The sequence below is a fragment of the Pomacea canaliculata genome, linkage group LG14, assembly GCF_003073045.1.
Source record: "Pomacea canaliculata isolate SZHN2017 linkage group LG14, ASM307304v1, whole genome shotgun sequence".
In the NCBI taxonomy this organism is placed as follows: domain Eukaryota; kingdom Metazoa; phylum Mollusca; class Gastropoda; order Architaenioglossa; family Ampullariidae; genus Pomacea; species Pomacea canaliculata.
The window spans coordinates 18,966,508-18,981,237 of record NC_037603.1 but is presented as its reverse complement, the minus strand read 5'-3'; the positions used below and the strand labels follow the sequence as shown (position 1 = coordinate 18,981,237).

The 14,730-nt window shown below is 38.3% G+C and overlaps 2 protein-coding genes across 3 annotated transcripts; both read right to left on the bottom strand.

Annotated features, from left to right (window-relative positions):
- Nucleotides 1-972: 972 nt before the first annotated feature.
- Nucleotides 973-4,581, bottom strand: LOC112554902. The gene is made up of 6 exons (XM_025222981.1): nucleotides 3,733-4,581; nucleotides 3,314-3,515; nucleotides 2,664-2,771; nucleotides 2,220-2,310; nucleotides 1,812-1,983; nucleotides 973-1,092 (listed from the first exon to the last, which is right to left on the bottom strand). The coding sequence occupies exons 2-6, from the start codon at nucleotides 3,338-3,340 to the stop codon at nucleotides 1,035-1,037; spliced, it is 456 nt and encodes a 151-aa protein (XP_025078766.1). The 5' UTR covers nucleotides 3,341-3,515; nucleotides 3,733-4,581; the 3' UTR covers nucleotides 973-1,034.
- A 714-nt stretch (nucleotides 4,582-5,295) lies between these two features.
- Nucleotides 5,296-13,968, bottom strand: LOC112554883. 2 transcript variants are annotated; one of them, XM_025222950.1, is made up of 11 exons: nucleotides 13,655-13,968; nucleotides 11,254-11,386; nucleotides 10,915-11,161; nucleotides 10,320-10,546; nucleotides 9,584-9,610; nucleotides 9,138-9,235; nucleotides 8,755-8,819; nucleotides 8,174-8,355; nucleotides 7,322-7,714; nucleotides 6,724-7,002; nucleotides 5,296-6,327 (listed from the first exon to the last, which is right to left on the bottom strand). In XM_025222950.1, the coding sequence occupies exons 1-11, from the start codon at nucleotides 13,697-13,699 to the stop codon at nucleotides 6,305-6,307; spliced, it is 1,719 nt and encodes a 572-aa protein (XP_025078735.1). In that variant the 5' UTR covers nucleotides 13,700-13,968; the 3' UTR covers nucleotides 5,296-6,304. The 2 variants fall into 2 exon arrangements, with proteins under 2 accessions (XP_025078735.1, XP_025078737.1); XM_025222952.1 differs by having other exon boundaries at nucleotides 11,254-11,371; nucleotides 13,655-13,966.
- Between the last annotated feature and the right edge of the window lie 762 nt (nucleotides 13,969-14,730).

The window sequence follows — 14,730 nt, the reverse complement described above, 5'->3', positions numbered from 1 at the left end:
TGCAAGTGGAGGATATTTAAAAGACAATAAAATACAATTGAAATGCAGTGATCAGAATGTTGCCAGACGCTTTATCATTAATTAAACAAAGGAGTACAAAGTAGCATAAGAGGACTAACTGGGTCACGTGACTACATTAATTTTTAATTGAATGTCTGTCTCCGTCCTTGCTTGTCTATAAGAAGTCAATGACCTGTCTGTCAAGAGATGAGCGAAAGATGCAGGTAAAAACTGACGATAAAATAGCCTAAAGGGCGGCAGTAGAGCCAGTAAAATTAGAACTGGCTTAGTAACGAAAGAGGGTGTGTAGAAGGCCTCTCCTCCATCTCTTAATTCTACTGATAGCTGAGGAGAAAAAAGTTGTTGACACCGATCGACTACGAGATACATGTACCCAGTGACTGAGTCTTCAGTTCCGAAGTCGTCCGCATTGATATTTTATTCTCTTAAAGATACCTAAGGTTTTTTCAGTTTTCTGAAATTAAAAATTAACATACTGTGGTCTGGTATATCTTTCCGAGATCTGCAATGAACCACAAACATTTTTCCTTTTTTTTCCATGAAATAATACTCTAACCATAATAAATATTATATTTAAAGTCCTTAATCCCTCTTTAAGTAGGCTAAATACGCAAAACAATAACGAACTCAAATATTTACAATCAGACATGATATATCAGCGTATACAGAGAGATATATTAAATTTTACAGAGATCATACCAACAGATATGAATGCAAGAAAGAAACATGCAAATGGGGCTAAAGAAGTTAAATGGTTGTAGTAAATACTGGTCACAGTGTGTAACAAAACGAGATAGCCCCATTCTCGATAGTTAAGACAAATAAAGATTGCTCTCACTGAAGCTTTCTGAAGTTCGATGTACACGATACACCTACAATTGCAGCCACCATCAGAATACTATTATTATGCCAATAAACCCAATGTGGCTTCGGAAAAGTAGTTTTTTCAATGTCTCTACATCACAACCAATCTGCATATCTTCCCCACGCCTTTCGTTTCCTAGCTTGGAGTTCTAAAGCAGTGGACCGTCACTTTGATGTTGAACCTTCGTCGGTTGGAGAAAATCTTGTCTGCAACAATACAATTTTTACATTTTTTTCAGGTTTGAACAGATTAATATTCATTGGAGAGGGAGCTTTGAATAGTAGAAAAAAGGCTCCGAATTTTCATTGTGTATCAGAAGACTCATTATATGTCTTGAAGCAATTATCATTTGTAATGGGCTGACAACATTCCTCTGTGTAAGTCTAACATAAATATTTTTGAATGAGAAGTTTTATAATATAAATTTTGTGTCTCACCATGAAGATCATGAACTTAAAACTTGATAATAAAGAGATTAAGATTTAGGAGACTTAGTTCAAAGGAAATTGTTTTTATAACCTCCAGGTGATTTCTAAGAAGGAGAAAAAAGTAAAGTTCAAAGTGGACAGGGGTCACGTTCAAAGAGGACTGTTTGATGTCTAAGGTCAAGCAAGGATTGGCTGTCCTAGGATCAGATCTCTTTAGGGGCACGCTGTTCTTTCTTTGTATTTGTTTGCAGGGCTGGTTCTTTTGCTGTCTTCCCACGCGCCCGTTCAAAGAAAAGTAGGTGTGGCACGAAACAGGATCCAAACGTTGGAGATGACGAACGTGATAAAGAACACGTTTGTCACCACCACACCGTTGGGCACAGTGCCCCTAAGATTGGGAAATGATAAGTTTATATCTTGAATCACTTTCAAGAATAATTTAATGATAAAAAATATATTCAATGTATAAGTGAGTAGCTATTTTTATTATTCAATACCTGTGTGGTTTTGACGGTCCTTCATTCTCTGTTTGCGCAGCACCAGTCTCTCTAATACATACATCGCAGTCTGTCCTGTCGGAGGTATTCGGGATTTTCCGACAAGGATCGGAACTCGGCGGACTTGACCCATGGAAGTTTATGCTAAAACTGGGGTTACTGTAGAGTCCTGCTGTAAACATAAACAAAAGTACATCTTTCTGGGTCTGTCACGTGTGATTAAACTAAATATCGTTAGTCTATTATCACTCCTAGTTTAAGAATGTGTAGGACATTACCTGATCATACTCATCATCATCTGTCTCATAATGCCATCTGACATAAAAGCACCAACCAGAGCAAAATAGGGCAAGAAACTATGTCATAATTGCTCGTATTTATCACTATTCACAATAACACATCACTTACAGCCGTTAGAAGAACCAGAAGACAGACTTATCTCCCCTGTGCTTCCGTTGAGTGGCTTCAGATGATAATGATGTGACCATGGTAAGGGATCCTGAAATACAGATGAATGTATATAAATGTTCACAAATATTAAATTAGGTTACGTATATATATATAGAAAGATACTCCACACTTACAGAATAGATGTAAAGACAGATTCGTCACAGCTCTCTATTCGTCTGATTCTTCTTAAAACTTTGAAGATAAGCCGTGGTGAGCAGACGAAGAAATATTTGCCAGAAAGAAAGGAATTGACTGACTGCACCATCCAGGGTTGTTTCTGTCGCCCATGAAAGGCCCCTGCCTCTAGTTTTCTAGATGACCTGTACGAGTGGATAGTATGTGTCTTCCAGTCCCGGACAAGAAATAAAGAAATAAGCCCATACATACTAGATACATACTTACATTTTCAGTGCAACCACTAGACACAGTGGACCCTGACGACACGCTTGACTCTCCTGTGCTGTTGTTCAGTGGCCGTAGATGGTTCGGTGGTGACCATGGTAAGGGAGGCTATTACACCAACAGAGAACCATGTATGTGAATGAGCATGTTTATTGTATGTATCATGCGAAAACAACAACTTTTTAAATTCATTTGTCTAGGATTTCTGTGAGAAAGCTCACAGTTTAGATGGCAGCCATACCGACATGCTATGTCTGTCCAGCCTTGTCTCTGAGGTTCTCGATTATAGTTTACTGTCAACCACCAATTCACAGAAAATAATTTGTGATCATACAGTATCATATCAGCTACCTGGCATTGGCACCATGTCCCTTACTCCCTACCTGCTTCACGGTATCAATATAAATCTTAATGTTTTCTAGTTATCTATCTCCCCCTTCTCCAAAGACAGCTTTTGCTTCTGGCCACCAATAGCCAGCCATCAAGATGCCACACAATAAAAGTCAGTAGGAGCATCTCACCGACATTATACAGACACATGTAAGGTGCAACATGCTCCTCGACCTCAACTTTTCGAAAATGCTTTCCTGCCTACTCTTTTACTGTTGTGTCTTCGGTGATTATTGCCTATTGAACCATTGAACACTTACCTTTGATTCCCATGAGCCAGTAGCCATAGGCTAACGTATACGACCGCAAGGCAGCTGTGAGCTATTCGGGTAGCTGTCTACCCGGCGAACATAAAAGCCAACGCAGCAAATGGTCATCTAACCACAACCAGGAAGTCGTGAGTTACCTCTGGGAAAGTCTTAGTCATATCCCACCTACTGCTCGATTTTCTGAGACATCTACCTGTAAGGGTATTAAAAAAAATAAAAAAAAGAAAAGAAAGAAAGGTGGATGGATGATCTCGTCAAACAAATGTATTGTAGACAGCTTCTACCCTGATTTTTATTCTCAGCTCTCACCTTTCTCAATATCTAGGAATTTATTTTTCCAAGATTATGCATGAAGCAGAAACGTGAAAAATAATTTTAAAAGCTTTCTTGTATATGTTTACACTACTTACGGATCTGTTCACGTGTAATAAAACACAGCACAGCCACATAAATATCTTGAAGACTTCCTAGTCCAATGTAATATGTAAGGATTATATTTCTCCGGCACAACAGACTGACAGCTGGGACAAGCGAACGTCCGCTTCGTACCCACAAAGCCAGGTATTCAAAAATGAAAGTAACTTTTCTCTTGACTCCACCCAGGATGATACGTGAGGTGACATAACAATCTCAATAAGCTTCCCCACCCCAACCCTTCAGGTTCTGCACACTAAAGACATCCTACCTTTTCACATTTCTGCTACATATACTAAACTGCCAGGCTCCTACCGTCCCCCTTCTCCTCCAATTTATCTTGAATTTGTGGACTTAATCAAAATAAACTAGTTTTCTTCCAATTTTATTTATTTTGTAAAGATTTGTTTTCATGGAAGATAAGAATGTTTAACAAAGGTGTTGGAGCTTACATAAGAAAAAAGATGATTTCTTCTCAGTTTTTATTGCTAACATCCTGCAATGGGGTAGATTCAGGTCAACTGACTTGTATGCACCCGTCATGTCTGACACATGCTACCACCAAATACACTGCGCTAAAGCAGGGTGGGTCTCATCTGAGCAGGTCGGGTGAGCATGCTACATTATATTTCATGTCGCTCAGAGCCGATCGCACCCACCCGACTTCATAGAAGGAAGAGAAAGGTGAGGTAGTGAGAGAGAGGAGGTGCTCACCTCCTCACCAAACATCAGCCCCGAGAAAAGCCCTCTCTCTCTCGCCTCACTCCCCAATGAGGTCACATGACTACCTATGTCGTCAGCATTGGCAGCCATTTTTTTTCGTGTGAACTGAATATTCCGAGATGTTCTAAGAAAATAGTTGCTACCGCATTCCAAACTAAAAAAGTTCATTGTATTAAGCCTAAAAATTCACATGACATCATGACAGTAAATAAACATTTATTCTTGACACATTCTTAAAAATATTTTCAGTAAATTGATGTGTTAAATATTTTATTTTATTTTATTTTATTTACATCAGCTACATTACAGCATTGACAATGTTATTCATGCAGTATGCAATGTTAGTGAGGAGAGAACCCGTTGCTATCATTAACACCTTTATTTCTCGAGCGATGGTAACTGAACAGGAGGGTTGTAGCGGTTTGAAATAATAAAGTTTTCACTCATTTTTATCGTAGCTTCGATGTACGGCATATTATTAATTAGCACAACCACATAGCCAACTTATTAATTATAACGATTTTAATAACAAATAGTCTACAACATTAGTTGATTTTTTTTTTGCACACTACATAAATTTACTTAACTGATACAGATTGCTCTTAATGCCAGGAAAAGTATGTTTCCTTTCTTTCTCGTGTTTCTCTGTGTGAGAGAGAGAGAGTGTGTGTATGAATATGTGTGCGTGTGTGTAGGAGGGCTGGTCGCAAAAACTATAATACAAGCATGTGTAGGTGTAAGAGAGATTCAATATACATTATGTTCTGGCAAGCACATCAAAGTGAAATTTCAAGGCAAAAGCATCACTCCGCACACTTAGTCCTGTAATGACAAGACACATTTCTTGTTATTTATTCAAGCATATCTTGAAGCAGTGCTAACTCTCACACTTACAATGTTATTTTAGAATAAATGCCTGATGCTGCAACACACATTTTTACTCTTCTTTCCTCCAACACAAAGATGATGGAGCTTACACTGTAAGCAATTGCAGTTTCGCTTGTTTGTTTATACTGGCTTCCACGATGTAATACTGGGATCTAGCTGAGTGAAGATGGGGTCATTTATTTGAAAAGTTGGTTCAAACTGTCTACCACCTGTTCCTGAGTTTGATGTGAGCACGAGGCTCTCCCTTGTAACCACGATTTTCTAGATGTTAGGCATTTATCGTCGCCATCGGGAAAGTAGATAATTCTGACTTTTCTCTCGCCTTTTATAAATTCCTAGTTGAAACATTTTATAACACGAGAGTCATCTTTTCCACCATTTCTTTACATTTGTATTTCTCGGGAAAAAACAACTAAGTGGCTAACTGTTTTCACATACAGTCTCCTTTCGTTGAACACCGTTGACCCTTTATCCACCGACGATTACACACTGCGCATGCGCTGAATACTTGACGAAATAAGTTGATACTGGATATTTGTTTACCCCGTTGCATGCTCTTAAACACTTTTTTTTGGAGGTCATAAGACTTCAAATGTTTAGAGAAACCTCATGGATCCGACGATTTATACACATTTCATTTTTCCAAATCGAATGATAGAAAACAATCTCCAGAGGATGTACACATCAGTACATACACAATACCACACGCGCCTCTTACATCAATATTCACGTGTACAATATACACGTATAAATGCACATAAACACATAAATGCAGGTGTTGTTTTCCAGAATAAAATATCAAAATTGTCATTCATAAATGTGACCAGCAAATTTCAGTCGAGGACCTTCACTTAGCTCACAGCTTTCTTTAACGATTGTGCACTGAGCATTCATTTATGTATGTATCTCCGTGTATGTGGTGAGTATTTTATGAAACACGTAGTCCCCTGTGGTCAGCTATCCAGGACTTTTTGATATATCTTCACACAGAAAAATAAATAAATAAATAAAAATAAAAATAAAAATAAATAAATAAAAATAAAACAAACATAATTTACTCACTTTGTATTTCTGGGTTTTTTTTTCATTATCTATCATTCCTTTCTTCTTGACCTCATTATAATCGCAGTTACTACACACCTTTCTTTGCTACACTTTTATCTGTCTTCTTTTAAATTATAAAATTTATTATTAGCACACAGTTTCCATTACTCTGTACTGCTATGCTTTACTCATTGATCCTAATCTCCCCTCTAAGCCATGAACTCTTTCCTAGTATTTTAGTCTCATTTGAATGCCTTGATACAATGCCATGAGTCAAAGGTCATGATAAAATTGTTGTCAATCATATGAAGATTCGATCTCAATGTCTTTACCTGTAAATGTTGTAGAAGGTGTCATGTATCCTTTAATCTGTGTCAGAAGATCTCGGCATCTGCGCACCACCTGACAGAATGTGTTTGGGTGCCCCGCAGGGTAGCAAGGGCCGTCCTCCATTGTGGTGTAATGTGCACCGGCGCCGCACCCGATGTGGCTGCTGTTGTATGTCACCCCATCAACGCACCAGACGTAACTGTTGCAGTGGTCAGGGAAGGTGTCAGGTCGTGGGATGAACACGTACCCGGTTGATGGACAATGAAATAACTCGGAAAGATCTGTGAGAAATGGAAACAGAACATTAAAACACCAATTGTATATTCGGAGAGGCTCAGAGAGAGAGAGAAGGAGGAAAACACACACACACTTGCTTGCTAGCCTGGCCGCACACAATTCCTCGCCGTTTTGAAGTTTTGAATATATTATTAGTATTTGATGATGATGATGATGATGATGATAATGAGGAGGAGGAGGAGGAGGAAACCTTAGCACAGAGGCTGTGTCAACAAGCAGATAATCCTCAAACCGGTCAAAAGCTTTCTTAAGATCTTAAGATCGTAGATAACAGCTCATACAGCGGCTTAGCATTCTTCTTACTTTTGTTCCCTAAGATCTCTGAACATGGAAGAGATGTGGCTGTTGTGTCCTTAGTAACCGTTGACTCGACTAGGGTGGTCGTTGAGGATGCTACAGACGTCGTGTCAGTCAAAGGTTTCGTGTCTGTAGTTGTTGCAGCTGTCGCCGTAGTTGACACTCGCTCCTCTCTCCTTCGCTGACCACAATAAGTGTTTTCTGACCGTCTGTAGCACACTGTGTCCTCTGCTGACGAATCGTAAGAAAACTCAAAGTCCTCGGGGCATCGGAGGTATTTTACTCCCGTAGAAGTGCAAGCCTGATATTCTCCGCAAAAATGTGGGTAGGTGTAAGGCAAAGGCAGAAATGGTTGAGTACACTCCACTTTTGAAGGATAGGTACCCGGAACTTTCGAATCTGTGGCATAGTTGACCGACCCATCATAATAAGCATCTGCTACAGTAAACACTCATGGTTATAATGTTCAACATTTTATAAGATTTTATAAATAAGTTTTATTCGGGTGTTTGATTTTTTTTTCTTACCAGGAAGATCCTACAAAACCGCCGACAATATCACACATCATTAACCCTGACTACAAGGCAGTTAGCTGTTCAAGGATTATTCACAGAACATGTTGGTCATACTGCAAATATAGTTTAGCGAGGGTAAAATTTGAAAAACAGGGAAACGATATATAAATACAATTTTAAAAATTGAAGGTAAAGGTTTATGATGCTTTGTGGAAAGAAAGATTTAGCCGTTCATAAAATATAACATTGAGCACGGTTGGTCGGTCGGTGGGTCGGTGGGTCGGTCGGTCGGTTGGTTGCACAGACATCTACAGCCTTTATATATTTCTCCACCAAAGTTTACCTGATAGTTTGGACTCTAGGGAGGAAACGTTAATCGAAGACATTTTTACTCGAAGATTTAACCAGTGAGTGAATTCTCCATCATGGAGCCCAGAGTTCTGCAACAAGTCCTTCAGCCAGTCACTGCTGGTATTAAAAGTGGTTTGCAGTTCCAAAGAAAAACCGGTCACGATGCTTCCTTTACTTTAGCAAACAAAAACACAAATGACATTGTTGATGATAGGTGTATGATAAATTGTTGATGGTGAGTGTATAAGTCGCTTTATCAAAGCTTTATCATAACATAGCATGTACAAGTGTTACAGACCTAGTAAGGAATGATGCTGCGACAAATACTTTCTTGTAAATTAACCCAAGAGGAGAAAAATTTAAGGGAAGTGCTAAAGACAAATAACTCAAACGAAATTAAGCTTGCAAGCTCTTGTTGTGGAGCACGTGAGAAATTGCATTATACATGCATTCATTTGCTCATCTACTCACACACAATGAGAGAGAGAAAGCTGGCAAGAGCAACGGCATGCTTGTTCCCTACTTTTCTGTAATAGAAGACAAGTTTAGTCTAGAACAAAATTCGTTTCTTACCTTAGAGACTGTACGGTACAGGCTACAACACTGGTGTTGTCACTCCCAGCTAACATTGTACCAACCTGAAAGGAAAGAATGAAACTCTCGTCTTTGATTTGCCAAGATTTTGAGACTGAGGATATTTAAAAGAACTGCAAGACACTGGCTGTGTGTGAATAAAAGAACTTTGTCGTTTGATAATTAATTTTACTAAAACCCTTTGTCTCTTTCTCGTGATTAGTATCCCATGAGGTTCTTTCTTTCTTTCTTTCTTTCTTTCTTTCTTTCTTTCTTTCTTTCTTTCTTTCTTTCTTTCTTTCTTTCTTTCTTTCTTTCTTTCTTTCTTTCTTTCTTTCTTTCTTTCTTTCTTTGTCTGTTTCTCTGTGACTGAAGTAACTCACGCTATCGCAAAACTTTTGGCTAAAGGCGTTGAATTCTGTAGAATTCTTTTCAGCCATCAAAGGATGAAAAGAGTCATCCACAGACACTGAAACCAGACCTACCAACAAGGAAATGCATTTTTAATTATCATTAAATCAAAATAAAGAAAAATAAAATAAAGAACAAATTAAAACCTCAATATAATGATAAAGAATTTAAGACATGTCTTATAAATAGCCAATTGGGCTGTAGGGAATTTCAAGTGGTTTACTGTGTCGAGAAAGTAATTTGCGAAAGGCGTCTCCCTCCACAACCCGATTGTTAAAGAGAGAAATGATTTTAGTCACAGATACAACTGTCATGTACCCGGAAACTGAACACTTCTGTGCCGATGTCGAGTACACTTATTGCTTTTAAGATACATGCAATCTTTCTCTTTATTTCAAAGTTTCAAATATTAACGTACCTGAGGTCCGATATGTCTTTACAAGATCTGCAACACAAGCATTTATTTTTTTAATGATGATGATGATGATGATGATGATGATGACGACGAAAACCACATAATTAAAATCGCGATTTCCTCAATTTACAGTAGGCTGAAAACGCTTTACACGAACCATAAGCAAGTAAGTCGAAATTAATGTCTTAGGTACACACACGTAAATTACTAATTGTAAATTATTCTATGAAATATTTTGATGGGTAGTAAATTTGAAGCTGAGTCATTATTAGGTAATTAGTACACTTAGTATGTTCAAGGTTTTTTTGTTGTTGTTTGTTTATTTTTTTTTGTGTGTGGGGGGGGGATGGGGTTCATATATTTTTGCTCCAGATCTTGCGGGATTCGAGAAGGGAAACAACCGAGACAGACTATTGTGCCTGTGTTTCATATCGGAGCACTGGATCTGATATAGCTTCTCAAAATAATAAATTTATAATTTCTTAAATACATCTAAAGAGCCTTTAGGATTTTTATTTTTTAATAAAAATAAAGGGGAATTGGACACAACAGTCAAAAAAATTAAATGAATGCAGTTGTTTCTTGCACAGTTGACGGAGATTTGTCTCCCTTTTGGTTTATTTTATTTGGGTTGGTAGTATTCGTTAGCCATCCTAACAGAAGTTAAACACGAAACTAGAATATCGGAATCACCTGCATTTAAGAACTGAGAGGGAAAGAAAAATCGGATTTCACTCACCTTTCAACTGCGAGGCAATGACGCCTGCAATGGCAGCTGCCATGCACAGTACCAGGATCACCAACACAACTGATGCCTTGTGTTTGCCACATCCAGCATTTTTTATTTCAGGCTGGTGATGGCCGATCTCTATGTCCGGTTGCAAGATCTCCCTTGGAGGAGTTTGGATCACATAAATTGGTTTTTGTTGATTGTCCTCTCTTATCTCGTCACCTTGAATGGCACTTCTGCGACAACACAGTGAACATGTGCAGGGTTATATTAATGTTCACTTTAATCTGTCAGTGGTCACTGTCGTCATTACCTATCGAAAGTAGGCACAATTTGAATTTTGCTGAACTGTGATTATTTTATTTAAGTATTATTATATCGTATTATAAGGTTGTAGTTTACCTGAGTTTTGAGAAATGTGTACTTTGCAGCACCCAAAATTGTATGACTATCAGACATTTTCAAAAGAAAGCTGAGGGGCAGTAGCTTGTTCGTGATCCATACCCTTCATTTCCTACCCAGCCATCACTGGAAATTTTGTTGTACTGCCGCGCTGCAACTTTGTGTCTCGGGAAAAATCTTTCATAATTAACTGTTCACGTACCCGTCTGTGGGTCCTATAGTTTGCTCAGTAGGGTCATCATCAATCTCTGCAGTGTCTCTGCTTTCCACCCCGTCAGTCGTTGTATCACATTCTTTTCGAGGCTTATCAGAGGTTTTCCGTCTGTGTTTGCAAATAAATGCTTGGTTAGCTACTACGACGACGTCTGTGTTAAGTACATATGCCTGTCCTGTGACTGTCACATTGGGTGAACATGACCCAGACGTTGATGAGCTGCCCTCTTCTGACCCTTTCACAGAAAGCATCAGCAAACGTCAAGCTTTTTCATCATCATCATCCCCACCACCACCACCACCACCACTGTCACAAGGTCGAACTTACCATAGTCACACGAGGACCCAGAGAGGCTTGTACTTGTGGTAGAGATGATGGGAGGCGACTGGTTTCCTCCCATGGGTATGTGGGCCGGTGTGTGATAGTCGCTCGACCAAGGCATCCTCTGCAGACAGCCAGCCTTTATTTCAATAAATAAATTAACAATATTCTCATAGTAATATTCCCTTCATGCCTTTATACACAGACGCTTAGTTGCAAATAGCAGTAAGAATATTTTTCTTTTTCTTCTTTCTTCTTTCTTTCTTTCTTTCTTTCTTTCTTTCTTTCTTTCTTTCTTTCTTCCTTTCTTCCTTCCTTTCTTTCTTTCTTTCTTTCTTCTACTTCATCATCAAGCAAGCAACAAGAAGTAAAAAGTTTCAAAATAGTATAAACAAAAACGACAACACAACATTAAAAATATCAACAAGAACAGCAAGAAAACAAGAACGGTAAGTAGACTTGTTGACATTCAAACTACATATTTTTTCTTAATTTCGTTTGTGGTTTTCAGTGCACGTATAAATTTATAAAAATAATTCCTCAGTACAAACGCTCAACGATTTCAAATATCATTAACCAAAAATGTACAGACATACGATCTTGCCTTTGCAATACTGTATGGAAAGGGATAGTCCCAGCGGGAATTTTAGAAATGAGATGATCGTATGAGTTTCCGAAAAATGATATGATGTGTTCGGAAACCACTGAGGTGTAGGCGTGTGACTATTGGCTACTATCTTCTCCAGAAACTGGGCGACTATGTATTCTAGGAAAAACGATACAGCCGAATGCAGTAGGGAATTCTTTCATGTATGATACCCTCACTTGTGAACAACACGTATATCCAGGTGTGATCAGTGTCAAGTTCAGTGTTACTGAAAGACAAGTATTGGATCAGAAGAAATGAAAGTACCCCCCTAGAGGTTTCTTCTAAATGATGTTTCTCACGCGATACCTAGATCCTTGTCTGCTGACCCTTGCTCCTTCTTAAACTAGGAAGAAAAGTATCGAATGGCTGACATGGATTTCACCCAACTGTGAAAGCCGGAGACGAAGTACAATAGTCAGAAGAATCACCTAGTGGAACGCTTTTCGGAAAAGTAGGGAGAAAATTATTCTTAGGCTCTGTCCATCTATTCACGTCCATGCTCTAGGTCTTCACCCTCCAAAATAAACTCCTTAACAATTAATACTGCCGACCATATTTAGACACACGCAAGCATATATTTATATAAGAAATGAACAGGCTTTTATTTTAAATCATTCGGTCTTTTATTCATTTTAAAAAGATGTTTCCTTAAATGGACGGATTGCATTTATATAAATATAAAACTAATTCCAGAACGAGCAGTTAAAAATGGGAAAAGTTTGTTTAGCGACAACAACCAGCTTTTAGTTCATAGCTCTGTTTTAACATTACCATTATCATTACCATTCTTATTTACTCTTACAACTGACTATGCCTTTTCACAAAAAGAAGATTAAGGTAATAAATATAAAAATGTATATTTACATGTACATCTAGATTTATATATTTATAAATATACATTAATAAAGTCTTTCAAATTTTCATTGATATTTCATATTACAATTTAGGCGAGACAGTTGAAGTCTTTCCAGTAAACAAACAAAATTATCGTAGATATCAGTCCACCGAAGTAAGTTCTCCGTTTTTAAAACAGAAAATTCTTTAGGTCCTTTGTAAAAGTGTTTGTCTTCTAATTTCTAAAATTTGTTTTTATGTACCTTTTCCTAATCCTTATTTTCCTCATTGATTAATAAACATACCTCTTAAGGACTCCCTTTTTAATCAATCGAGTGTTTATTCATGTCTCATATCTCCCTAATCTCCCCCTTCCCGATAAATACAGATATAAATAAACTGTGACTACTGCCATCCGTCATAGACACAAAGAATGCGCTTTGGATAAATATTATTTTGAAAGTGAAGACCATTCTTATAACAAAAAAATATTGAGACATTTTATGTTCTAATCATTCCTCTCTGTTTAAATATTCGAATTCCCCTTATCTACTTGTTACGAGGGACTCTATTGCTCCCTTAGATGGATTATTGACAAAGAGAGTGCCCTGTTCATTATATTTTTATTATTATTACTAAAGAATCGTTCCTGCCTACCAAACCGTACAAAGTTCATCGTTGTAAGGTCTTTTGAATTATCAAGTATTTTTAAAAGTTTTAAATAAAATAAAGTGATCTAGTGTATCATTTGTCATCGTCTTGTAGAGAAAAATATAAACAAATCCCCCACCGTTAGAATTATCTAATATTGAGGTAAGAATCAGCATTTACCCAAAAGTATCTTTTCGTCTGAAAACCGTTAGTATTCGTCATTGATTCATAAATTTGTTATGTAAAAGCTCAAGTCTAATCGTGTTGACTCACCGTTGGGCCCGAGTCGTCGACGGGTGTTGCACAGGGGTGTGCCATGGTGAGAGTGAGAGAACAGAGAAGTGACTGCTGACGTCAGCGAACAAGGAAGTCAAGGTGTCAGCGAATCGTCGGGTATCTGTCTGGCTCGTGTTTCGTGGGTAGCGACCGATTCACGACGAAAGAAAGGAGAAATGAGAAATAGAAATAACAAAATAGACAGATACTATAGGATCTTGTTTACATTTTGTTTAACTAACACACACACATTTCTCTCTAATACATATGTAGAGCAAAACTCTTTCTGAGAGTTATTTTGAATACAGTTTAACCATCTACACTTGACTTCCTCATTCCACGGAGAACTATTCAGTCAAGAAGCAAATCGAGAGGATAATAATACACGCCTACAGGTTTACTCATGGCATGAGGTGGGAAGGTGATCTAGCTTACTTCTAAAGGCAAACCACCTTAAGATCAACGTCCTGACCTTTTTATTTATGCCGGTGAACCTGAGTAAGCTCTACCACGAACTCCTAGATATGGCAAACTGTCGGAAACTATCTCCAGATTCATCTACAGTTGGACTCAAACCAAGAAGCGATTACAAAAACTCTCCTCCAGCTTTTCTAATCGCCATGTTTATATGTAAGGTGATAAATCTTCTCTTTGCCAGCACACAAAGGTGGGAGAGAGAAAAACACACGTGGGATACATTTTCATCGTTTTTTTTCTGCGACCCCCTGTCAAAAACTATTAGTTCAATTAACAATAAGACACCGATCTAAACGAATGAGCATCACCGAGGAATAACCTAGCTACACTAGCCCCATCTTCTGTGTAATCATGGCCTTTGGCTAGGTCTACCCAGAAATCCCTGAGGCTGGTGCAGGTTCAGTAGCAGGGTGGTGACCACCAGGGTCTGTGTGAGACGTCGGTACTGTTGGTTGTGAGCGGGTGACCGCCGGACACTTCACAAACCGTGTGGGTGTGTGCGTGATTTCTAGGCGGTTTTACAATAGTTTTTCTTATAAACGGAGGCCTTGATAAGCGGATGAGAGGCTACACACATCTGCATGTTTACTCTGTGC

What these genes read in the sequence shown, in the direction of transcription:
- LOC112554902 (XM_025222981.1), bottom strand. Translation starts at nt 3,340, where the DNA reads ATGGCTACTGGCTCATGGGAATCAAAG. An exon ending in CTGGCTCATGGGAATCAAAG is followed by an intron (nt 2,772 to 3,313) that starts GTAAGTGTTCAA and finishes TTGGTGTAATAG; the next exon opens with CCTCCCTTACCATGGTCACC. An exon ending in GGACCGTCAAAACCACACAG is followed by an intron (nt 1,093 to 1,811) that starts GTATTGAATAAT and finishes GTATTGTTGCAG; the next exon opens with ACAAGATTTTCTCCAACCGA.
- LOC112554883 (XM_025222950.1), bottom strand. Translation starts at nt 13,699, where the DNA reads ATGGCACACCCCTGTGCAACACCCGTCGACGACTCGGGCCCAACG. An exon ending in CATTGCCTCGCAGTTGAAAG is followed by an intron (nt 9,611 to 10,319) that starts GTGAGTGAAATC and finishes CTTGTGTTGCAG; the next exon opens with ATCTTGTAAAGACATATCGG. An exon ending in TGTACCGTACAGTCTCTAAG is followed by an intron (nt 8,356 to 8,754) that starts GTAAGAAACGAA and finishes TGTTTGCTAAAG; the next exon opens with TAAAGGAAGCATCGTGACCG.